This window comes from Ipomoea nil, unplaced genomic scaffold (assembly GCF_001879475.1).
Source record: "Ipomoea nil cultivar Tokyo-kokei standard unplaced genomic scaffold, Asagao_1.1 scaffold1237, whole genome shotgun sequence".
In the NCBI taxonomy this organism is placed as follows: Eukaryota; Viridiplantae; Streptophyta; class Magnoliopsida; order Solanales; family Convolvulaceae; genus Ipomoea; species Ipomoea nil.
The window spans coordinates 2,137,938-2,150,280 of record NW_017617665.1 but is presented as its reverse complement, the minus strand read 5'-3'; the positions used below and the strand labels follow the sequence as shown (position 1 = coordinate 2,150,280).

Genomic DNA, 12,343 nt, shown 5'->3' with positions numbered 1-12,343 from the left:
CCCACTCCGCTGCTTCGTCTTTCTTCGTCATCAACAACAACAACACATTTCATAGAAACTCAGCCCCCCTCCCTCTCTCTGATCTCTCCTTCGTATTTTTCATTCTTCCTCTGTGAAACTTTAAAAAAAGAAAAAAAAAACTCATATTTTTCATTCTTCCTCTGTGAAACTTAAAAAAAAAAAAAAAAAAAAAAAAAAAAAAAAAACTCATATTCTTCACAGACACGCAGTCCCCTTATTGCAATTGAAAGTGTTGGTTTTTTCTTATGAAATGACTTGCTGCATAGCTGCAATATATTCTTATTTGATATGTATCTTTTATTTGATATGTATTAAAAATTCTTATTTGATTAGCCCACCAATTGCAAACATTCAAGAATCCAAAATTTCATTCTACGAACAACTCTTAATAAAAATAAAGTATAATATTACAGATAAATATATGCAGAGCAAAAACTCTCTTGTTAAACCAGTCATACTAGTTCAACAGATATGCCTCTGTTTTTTTGTTTTTTTTTTTTTTTGTTTTTTTTTTAAAGTTTCGCGAGGTAGAAGGAAAAATTTGAAGGAGAGTGACTGTGAGAGAGGGAAGGGGGGTTGATGACGAAGAAAGACATAGCAGCGGAGTGGGGTACAAGGCAATTCATTAACTTTAATTTTTTTTCTTTTGTTTATTTTTAATTGATGTTGAAAGACATATTTACCCTTCTAAAATTTAAATATATAAGACAATTCATTAATTTCGATCGGAACTTACCGCTCAGATGGCCGGAAGGACTAAAAATGGAAAAAAAAACAAAGTCAAGCACTACTTATGTCAGAAATGAAAGTTATGAACCTAAGTTGACGGAGACACTAAAGTCATAGGACCAAAAGTGGAAAAAACTCTTACAAAGTATGCATTTCTTGAAGCGAATTAAAAATTCGGATGTGCAGAATTTTACAAGTTGGTCATATTGTCAGCTTATAATCACAAGATTTTAAGTTTAACTCGGATAGCGGTCTATTGATTTTTTTAGTTTGAACCGGTCAGCTATGAACAATTTGCTAGGTTAGTCATCTTTATGGCCCTTTGTTAGTAAAGGTCACAAGATGAGATTTATCCAGTTTAGATTTTTAGATTATAGTTGCAGGTTTCGGTGTCACTTAAAAGAAAGAAAAAAACCTGCATGTGCGATTGGTTGGCCTGTGATCGATGTTCTCGAGAGATGAAACTCCAAATTCACCTTCAATTCCTGGCAGCCAGCCGGCTTTCTTGAAAATTTCACTCAAAAGCTAAGGCCTTTGTCTTTTGCTATTATCACAATCCACCCTCAAACTGCTGCTTATTTCTCATAACTCACTCTTGCATGTACCTACCTACCTAGCTCAAACTTGCAATTGCATTTTAATTTCCCATTGAAGAAATCCCAGAAAAAGAGTGAATTGAGATGGCTTATGTTGCTTTAACTTCTCTAAAGACAACAATTGTGACGGAAAGGGAAAAACTGAACGTGAAAAAGGAAAAGCTTACTGCATTGTTTCATCTGTTTTGCGTAAAAAAAGAATACAGCTGGAAGGAAAAAAAAAAAAAAACTATAGCTATATACAAGATGCACATGGGGAAGAACGGTTGAAACAGAATACAACTGAAAAAGGACTTTAGTGCCCCTCTTGACTGTTGTCCTTAATGCCCTTCTTGGCTTCTTTCAACACCCCCACATAAGTTGGCACATGCAGATCCTGAATGCCCAACTTAGAGAAGAAGAATTTGAACAGAGTAATGGGAAGAGGCTTTGTGAAGCCGTCTGCAACTTGGTTTGAGGACGAGATAGGTAGGAGCTTGATCAAGCCGTTAGATACTTTCTCCCTAACCAAGTGGCAATCTATCTCGATGTGCTTCATCCTTTCGTGAAAGACTTGGTTCTCTGCTATAGCTACTGCCGACTTATTATCGCAGAATACAACTGCTGCTCTTTGCATAGGCATTTGTAGGTCTGATAGTAAGTATGTGATCCATTGAACTTCACAAACAGTAGAGGCAAGCGCTCTGTATTCTGCCTCGGAGGATGAACGTGAGACTGTCACTTGCTTCTTTGATTTCCAAGAGATAAGAGCGGAGCCGAGAAAAATGCAATAACCTATTATAGAGCATCGTGTTTCGATACATGAGGCCCAATCCGAGTCTGAGAAGACATTGAGCTGTAAGTCATCCCCTTTGGCGTAGAACAGCCCTTGCCCAGGCGCACTTTTGATGTACCGGAGAACTCTGTGGGCAGCACTCATATGTTTATCGGTTGGGGCATCAATGAACTGGCTCAGTTGATGTACAGCATATATGATATCTGGCCTGATGGCGGTGAGGTATAAAATTCTACCAATGAGCCTTCTATAACTACTAACATCGCTGAGTAACTCCCCATCACTATGCTGTAAATGGTAGCCGGGCACCATTGGCATGTTGGCTGGCTTACATTCAAGGAATCCTGCCTCGGAGAGGATGTCAAGGGCGTACTTTCTTTGGCAAAGATTCAGACCCGAGGCATCTCTTTTTGCCTCAATTCCTAAGAAGTAGCCTAGCTCTCCCAGGTCTTTAATTTTGAAAGCATCATCAACGTATAGTTTGAGATCATCAATCAACTGTAAATCCGGACTAGTGACTAATATATCATCGACGTAGACAAGAACGGCAATGAATCTGTCATCTTTTCCTTTGGTAAACAAGGACGGATCCGCCTTGGACTGCTTGAAACCCATGCTAGATAAGGCTGCACTTAGCTTGGCGTTCCACTGCCGGCTTGCTTGCTTAAGGCCGTAGAGAGAACGAAGTAACCTGCAGACTTGGTTTGGTTTCTCGGTGTGAAAACCGGGAGGCAACAACATGTATACTTCTTCTGTTAAGTCACCATGTAGGAAAGCGTTGTTGATGTCTAATTGATGAATGTTCCAAGCTCGAGAGGATGCCACAGCTAGGAAGGTTCTGATTGTCGTAATTCTAGCAACCGGAGAGAAGGTTTCAATGTATTCAATTCCTAATTGTTGAGTGTAACCTTTTGCTACAAGACGTGCTTTGTATCTTTCAACCGATCCGTCTGCCTTCAACTTGACCTTATAAACCCACTTGCAGCCTATGGGTATTTTTCCGGGGGGTAACAGTCAGCTCCCAGGTGTTGTTATCTTGGAGAGCCTGTATTTCTACATTCATAGCTTCTTTCCAGTGATCACACTTGATAGCTTGGTTATAGGTCTTTGGTTCATCAATAGTTGTCACAGCCATGGAGAAGGCCTTATGTGATGGAGCTAGAGTGTCAAAGGTGATCAACTTAGATAGATGATGAGGAGATGAGCCTCTGTTAACTACGGCATCGCAGTAGTAGTCCTGAAGCTTGTGGGGAATCCGTCTCTGTCTGTCAGAGCGTCTGGGCTGTTCAACATCAATAAGGTTACCACTGGACTCAAGATCTCTATGTGGCTCTTGCGTGGCATGATCATGCTGTTCAGACTCTTCTATATGGACAATCAGATCAGTTGTAGGGACTTCATCACTGGCAGCATGATGCAAAGGAGGGGAATTCCTGTCTTCTGCTGGACTGAAGACATCTTGGAGAGACATGTTACTGGGAACATGCAATTCAGGAGGTTCATATGCCAAGGGAGTATCAATGGGTATCACTGGGAGTGAAGGCCCAACAGATTGTGGTTCAATGCTATCTGAAATTTTCTCAACTTTGGAGAAGGGAAACTGCAATTCATAAAAACTTACATCTCTGGATATGAAAATAATCTTCTCATGCAAATCAAATAACATATATCCTTTCGTATGAGCAGGAATCCCAACAAAAACACATTTCTTGCTTCGTTGTGCCATCTTGTGTCTAGAATGAGATAAATTTGAAGCATAGCAAAGACAACCAAACACTTTTAGATTCATCAAATCTGGATTCTTACCATATAATCTGTAATAGGGGTTTGAGAGCTCAATAACCGGAGAGGGCAATCTGTTGATTAGGAACACGGCATGCATGACACATTGTCCCCAAAACTCAATAGGAAGTGAAGCTTTGAATCGAATGGCCCTTGCTACATTGAGTATATGTTGGTGTTTGCGTTCCACAACCGCGTTTTGCTGTGGTGTGTAGGCACAAGATTTTTGATGGATGATCCCTTTCTTGGCATAGAATTCCTCCATACTAAACTCCGCTCCATTGTCAGTTCGGATTACTTTGATCAAAGCCCCAAACTGAGTAAAGACCATAGCATGAAAATTCATTATATGTTGTCTAACTTCAGTCTTTCTTTTCATTAAATGAAGCCAAGTGAACCGGGAGTAATCGTCGACTAATGTTAGAAAATAATGTTCTCCTTGTAATGACCAAACCAGGAAAGGCCCCCATATATCTGCATGTATTAAATCGAAACATCCTTTCGTGGTTGTGACACTCAACGGGAAAGGAGATCTTTTGTGTTTGGCAAAATGACATGCATCACAAGAAAAATTTTTGATGACAGAGGCTTTAATATCATTCAAGAAGTGTAGTTTATTCATTGGAAAATGACCTAGTCTTTGATGCCAAATTTCAGCATTATTACAAGTTGCTGCAACACTTCTATGAACAACATCCTGCATCTTTGGTGAATCCAACAGTAAGTATAAACCATTCACAAGTATAAGCAACTAGTTTTTCCCAAAAGCTCATTAAATCCACACACAAATTTTTACAATCATAAGTAGTATGTCCAAAATACATCACAAGCACAACGGGTTACCAAAAATACAAGGGTCAAAGGGAATATCCAAAAGAAACAAACATTCGTGATAAGCTCCAACACTAGGACTAAGTCTCCTAGTTTCAAAAGTCACCTTCGAGACCCCACCACTTGTGCTCATGCTATTCACATGTCCTTACTACTCTGAAACACGAGAAAATAAAATACAAATAATGAGCTAATGCACAGTAAGTGATACTCCTCTCAATCCCGGATCAAGTAACCTCAAAATAATACAAAAAGCTTTAGAGTAATAACTCGATGCAAAGCTCGATCTTTAAACTATATCGAAGTCATAATATACTTTCATCATACTATACACAAGTTCACAAAGCAAGAAACTTTAGCTACATGGGCATCAACAATATTTCATAATACAATACTTTCAAAAGCACAAACCATTCCTTAACATATGACCCATTGGCAATCTACAACCACCATTATATTCTGTGGCACATGCCATTATCGGTATAATGGTTCAAAAAGACTCGACGATTCGGAATGAGTCAGGCTCGACGATTCAGAATGAGCCGGATGGAACGTTCCAATAAATAATTCAAAAGACTCGACGATTCGGAATGAGCAATTAGGAACGTTCCAAGCCAAACAAAACAAACAACAAAATGTAGGTTGCCTCATGAGTTTGATCAAATAATCAAAATAGTTCTTACAATCAAATAGCCCGATGTAGCAAAAATCATTTCCTTAAAATCACATAACAAAGTACATATTCCCAAAATAGATAATAAGTTTATCAATCTAAGAAATATACAAGGTATAAACCATTCTCAAAATAATAATTTTCTTAGTACATAACTCTTTATAAATCATAGAATAGTTTATTAAACCAAAGTAATTTCAAGGGGTTTGAAATTGCTTAGTTGGAAAGAACTTAATTAATAAGCATGAGGTTAAGAGTTCGAGTCTCACTTTAAATAAATAATTCATTTTATAAGCATATATTACATATATAAAACAAATATAAGGCATATAGCAAGCAAAATCAAACCCAAGACCAACCACCATCAGCACAACAGCCATAAACCATTCTACCATCACTACACATGATGATAATTTCAGTCAGAAATCTATAATAGAACATCTCCTGTCCAAAAAACACAACTCTCACAAACCAGAAACATTTTCAGTCCAATACTCAACATTTCCCGGGCAAAAACAGAATTCTGAAACACTGTTTTGGCAGATATTTCCAGTCCAAAAACCCAATTCAAAACTTCAATATAAAACCCCAAAACACAAGTTTAATATATAGATAGGGCAAAAATGATTTCGGGAGACAAACACTTACAAACTTCAGCTAAGCATTTCAGACCCAATACATATCATAGTCCAAATTTTGTTTTAATTCATACTAACCCTTAAATGGAAATTCAAGTAGTAGAGATTATTCCACAATAAGTTATGGGTTTTGCAAAATAAGGAGAGAAGAGTTAATCACTTACCTAAAAACATCCAAATCTTAGCTATTAAGCTCGCCCAAACACTCTTTGTCAAAATCCATAATATTTTCAAACATTAATCTTAGGGCTCAAATGATAAGCCCAACTTAAAGAGTGAAATATAGAGGTCAAACTTACCTAGAATACTCCAATAGCTTTGAGATCTAAGCTTGAAGAAGATGGAGATCAAAGCTCCAAGGTTTTCCCTTCCCCTATCTCTCTCTAGTTAGCTCCCCTTATCTTCTTTCAAATGAAATGTTTATCCAAGACCAAAGTGGTTCCTTAACCTTTAAGGGTAAAGAGTGGTAATTTAGTAAATTCATCCAATATCAATTTTAATAACCTTTGACTTGTTGACCTATTTTAATAACATAGGTATATTTTTATTTCTAAGATAGTGGGTATTACAATCTCCCCACCTTACAATAAGTTTCGTCCTCGAAACTTACATACCATCAAACTTGAAGAGTTTAGGATATCTATCTTTCATATCATCATCCTTTTCCCATGTTGCTTCTCTTGGAGTATGATGTGAACATTGTACTTTAACACATGGGATTACCGGGACCTCAACACTTGTTCCTTCAGATCAATGATGCGAAGTGGTACTTCGTCATAAGTTAGGTCATCCCTAACTTGTAGTGGTTGATACTCCACCTACTCTTGAAATCCAAGGAACAAGCTCGAAGCATATCCTCCAAGGTCAGAATAGTCCTCTCAGTTTGCCCATCTGTTTGTGGATGAAATGCAGTGCTTAATTTTAATTTAGTCCCCATGGATCGTTATAAGCTTCTCCAAAATTTTGACACAAATCTAGAGTTCCGGTCAGATACTATACTAACAGGTAAACCATGCAACCTTACAACTTCATTCTCATACAACTCAGCTAGGTCTTCTTAATGGGTAGAAAATGTGTAACCTTAGTGAGTCGATCCACAATAACCCAAATTGTATTTTTCCCATGCTGACTATTCGGTAATTCACTCACAAAATTCATAGATATATATATGTTCCCAATTCCAATGAGGTATCTCTAAGAATTTCAATAATCTTGCAGGTCTTTGGTGCTCAACTTTAACGTACTTGTTGACATACCATGCATCTAGCCACAAAGTTAGCAATATCCCGCTTCATACCACTCCATCATAAATTATTTCTCATATTTCTATACATTTTGGTAGCACCTGGATATACCAAGAAGTGAGACTGATGGGCCTATTTTAAAATATCCTTCATTATCTCAACATCATTCGGAATGCATAGTCGGGACTTGAAATATAGAGATCCATCATCTTAATTACCGAACTCTTTTGAGTCACCCGCTTGATTTTTTTTTCCCCACGAATCTTAATCAACATGGGCAACTTTAGTGCGATCTAATAATACCGGTTTTGTAATCATAGTTTCCAATATCCCTCCATGCTTATTTTGCAAAATAACCTCAACTTCTAAATCTTGAAAATCTTTCAACAATTGGGTTTGAGTAGTTACCACTATCACATAAAACGTGAAAAACTTACAACTTAAAGCACCAGCTACCATGTTAGCTTTACATGGATGATAATTAATAGTGAGGTTATATATTCTTTTATTAGCTCCAACCATCATTGTTGTCTCATGTTCATTTCCTTTTGGGTAAAGAGGTACTTCAAACTCTTATGGTCTGTAAATATTTGACAAGATTCTCCATACAGGTAGTGCCTCCAAATTTTTAAAGCAAATACCACAGCTGCTAGTTCTAAGTCATGAGTGGGGTAGTTAACTTCATGGGACTTCAATTGTCAAGAGGCATAGGCTACCACCTTATCATTTTGCATCAACACATATCCTAATCCTCTTCTTGATGCATCACTATAAATAACAAATCTTTCTTCCCCAGATAGTAGGGCTAAGATAGGTGCACTAACCAATAATTCCTTTAATTCTTGAAAGTTCTTCTCACACTCCTCATCCCAATTAAACTTTATACCCTTCCGAGTTAACCGAATCAATGACATATTTATTAATGAGAAGTCTTTCACAAATCTCCTGTAATAACCTGCTAAACCCAGAAAACTCTTTACTTTTGTAACATTAGTGGGTCTCGGCCATTGTGTTATTGCTTCAACCTTAGTTGTGTCTACAGAAATCCCGTCTCTAGAAATTACATGACCAAGAAAAGATACATCCTTACATCAAAATTCACATTTACTTAGCTTGGCATACAATTCATTTTCCTTCAAGGTGTGCAAGATGGTCCTTAGATGTTGAGCATGTTCTTCCACACTCTTTGAATATTGCGAAATGTCATCAATAAATACCACAACAAATTTGTCCAGAAATGACTTGAGGACCCTATTCATTAAATCCATAAAGAAAGTAGGAGCATTAGTTAGTCCGAACGGCATCACCAAAAATTCATAATGGCCATACCAGGTCCTAAAAGTAGTCTTGGGTACATCACTAGCTTTAACCTTCAATTGATGGTACCCTAATCTCAAATCAATTTTTGAAAGGTATTTAGCACCTTGAATTGGTCAAATAAATCATCTATGTGAGGTAGAGGATACTTGTTCTTGACAATAACTTTATTCAATTTCCAATAGTCAATACACAACCGCAAGCTACCATCATTTTTCTTCACATATAACACTAGTGCACCACAAAAAGATACACTAGGTCTAATAAATCTCATATCAGGCAATTCTTGCAATTGCACCTTTAACTCACGTAGCTCAAACAGTGACATGCGATAAGGGGCCTTTGAGATTGGAGTAGTTCCGGGAACCTCTATTTCAAACTCAATTTCTCTAATTGGAGGTAATCCAAGTAAATGCTCTAGGAACACATCCGAAAATTCCTTAACAATTGGGATATCATCTAACTTAACTTCTTTCTGGTGGGTATCCATTACATAAGTCAAGAAACCGCTACACCCTTTTGGCCGTTTCTCAATTCTTTCTTAGCTTTCAATGCAGAAATTACTTTGAATGGCACTATCGACTCCAACATTCTGCTCCTAGGAAAGTGTCTCAAAGTAAAGATAGATTGTCCAGGAATTTGAAATACCATTTTTCTACGAGCGCCATCAATATAGGCATAGTTTTTTTTTTTTTTTTTGCCAGTCCATTCCTAATATCACATCAAAATCCTGCATATCTAGTCGAATTAAATCAATTGACACATCACTTCCCTTAAGTTGTAGAGGACCATCTTGAAACCAAGTATCTGTCACCATAATTTTCCCTATAGGGGTATTAACATACAAAGGTTCGCCCAAATTCTTAGCTTGCAAATTAAAATTCTTTGCAAACTTATCATAAATAAAACAATGCAAAGAACCTGAATCACACAGCACGTAAGCATTCACAACTATGTTCTGATTAGGCGACATGTTTATCAACAACCTAACTTGACGAGTTCGACCACGAGTAGGAACAACCCTCCTAATCATAGTAACACAACAGTTCCTAAATTCACAACAGAGAAGGTATGAACACATTAGCAAAAATATTCAGGAAACCACATCCAAAACTCCCTCAAAGCCTAAACTTATCTTCAGCTAGGTTAAAGCCTAATCTTGCAAAAATTCAAACTTAACTTCTTGACCAACTAAGGATTTTAACCTAGGCTCTGATACCACTCTGTCACGCCCCACTTCTAGAACATGACCCGACCGTACCGTTACATGAAAACTTGTAACAATACGAAGCCTAACCGCACGTATCTCTCGAAACCTTCATAACAACACTTAAATACATAACAATTCCACAACCCAAAATGACAAAATATAAGCAACTAGTTCTTCCCAAAAGCTCATTAAATCCACACACAAATTTTTACAATCATGAGTAGTATGTCCAAAATACATCACAAGCACAACGGGTTACCAAAAATACAAGGGTTAAAGGGAATATCCAAAAGAAACAAACATTCGTGATAAGCTCCAACACTAGGACTAAGTCTCCTAGTTTCAAAAGTCACCTTCGAGACCCCACCACTTGTGCTCATGCTATTCACATGTCCTTACTACTCTGAAACACGAGAAAATAAAATACAAATAATGAGCTAATGCCCAGTAAGTGATACTCCTCTCAATCCCGGATCAAGTAACCCCAAAATAATACAAAAAGCTTTAGAGTAATAACTCGATGCAAAGCTCGATCTTTAAACTATATCGAAGTCATAATATACTTTCATCATACTATACACAAGTTCACAAAGCAAGAAACTTTAGCTACATGGGCATCAACAATATTTCATAATACAATACTTTCAAAAGCACAAACCATTCCTTAACATATGACCCATTGGCAATCTACAACCACCATTATATTCTGTGGCACATGCCATTATCGGTATAATGGTTCAAAAAGACTCGACGATTCGGAATGAGTCAGGCTCGACGATTCAGAATGAGCCGGATGGAACGTTCCAATAAATAATTCAAAAGACTCGACGATTCGGAATGAGCAATTAGGAACGTTCCAAGCCAAACAAAACAAACAACAAAATGTAGGTTGCCTCATGAGTTTGATCAAATAATCAAAATAGTTCTTACAATCAAATAGCCCGATGTAGCAAAAATCATTTCCTTAAAATCACATAACAAAGTACATATTCCCAAAATAGATAATAAGTTTATCAATCTAAGAAATATACAAGGTATAAACCATTCTCAAAATAATAATTTTCTTAGTACATAACTCTTTATAAATCATAGAATAGTTTATTAAACCAAAGTAATTTCAAGGGGTTTGAAATTGCTTAGTTGGAAAGAACTTAATTAATAAGCATGAGGTTAAGAGTTCGAGTCTCACTTTAAATAAATAATTCATTTTATAAGCATATATTACATATATAAAACAAATATAAGGCATATAGCAAGCAAAATCGAACCCAAAACCAACCACCATCAGCACAACAGCCATAAACCATTCTACCATCACTACACATGATGATAATTTCAGTCAGAAATCTATAATAGAACATCTCCTGTCCAAAAAACACAACTCTCACAAACCAGAAACATTTTCAGTCCAATACTCAACATTTCCCGGGCATAAACAGAATTCTGAAACACTGTTTTGGCAGATATTTCCAGTCCAAAAACCCAATTCAAAACTTCAATATAAAACCCCAAAACACAAGTTTAATATATAGATAGGGCAAAAATGATTTCGGGAGACAAACACTTACAAACTTCAGCTTAGCATTTCAGACCCAATACATATCATAGTCCAAATTTTGTTTTAATTCATACTAACCCTTAAATGGAAATTCAAGTAGTAGAGATTATTCCACAATAAGTTATGGGTTTTGCAAAATAAGGAGAGAAGAGTTAATCACTTACCTAAAAACATCCAAATCTTAGCTATTAAGCTCGCCCAAACACTCTTTGTCAAAATCCATAATATTTTCAAACATTAATCTTAGGGCTCAAATGATAAACCCAACTTAAAGAGTGAAATATAGAGGTCTAACTTACCTAGAATACTCCAATAGCTTTGAGATCTAAGCTTGAAGAAGATGGAGATCAAAGCTCCGAGGTTTTTCCTTCCCCTATCTCTCTCTAGTTAGCTCCCCTTATCTTCTTTCAAATGAAATGTTTATCCAAGACCAAAGTGGTTCCTTAACCTTTAAGGGTAAAGAGTGGTAATTTAGTAAATTCATCCAATATCAATTTTAATAACCTTTGACTTGTTGACCTATTTTAATAACATAGGTATATTTTTATTTCTAAGATAGTGGGTATTACAGACTATATGGTCTGTAGTTCCAGAGTCAAGGATCCAAGTAGAAGGTGATAAGATAGCAGAATTAACATAAGTGGAAGAATACTTGTCGTTACCTCCAGAACTATCTTCGTTGAAGTTGGGAACCAATGAGACAGTCCCCATGGTTTTCTGATTCGATTTCTGATTCGAAGACTGTCCGATCTGGGCTTGGAGAAGAGAGATCAGTCTCTCCAACTGATCAGAGGTCGTTCCTGAGGGCTCAACAGTGCTAGAAGATGAGCTCACAGCTGTAGTTTGCTTCCCTTTCGATTTGTATCCCGGAATCCATCTCGGAGGATTGACGAGAACGAGATTAGTGTTGTCATTCGCATTTAGGAGAAGAGGATTTTCCAGGCTATAGTTTCTTGGTTGAGAGATCAG

General features: G+C 36.9%; 1 protein-coding gene across 1 annotated transcript; it reads right to left on the bottom strand.

Moving 5' to 3' along the window:
• Positions 1–1,641: 1,641 nt before the first annotated feature.
• LOC109183966 (uncharacterized mitochondrial protein AtMg00810-like) lies at positions 1,642–2,862 on the bottom strand. Its single transcript, XM_019333994.1, has one exon. It carries the CDS (start codon positions 2,860–2,862, stop codon positions 1,642–1,644), a length of 1,221 nt encoding a protein of 406 aa, XP_019189539.1.
• Between the last annotated feature and the right edge of the window lie 9,481 nt (positions 2,863–12,343).

What these genes read in the sequence shown, in the direction of transcription:
- LOC109183966 (XM_019333994.1), bottom strand. Translation starts at nt 2,862, where the DNA reads ATGTTGTTGCCTCCCGGTTTTCACACCGAGAAACCAAACCAAGTCTGC.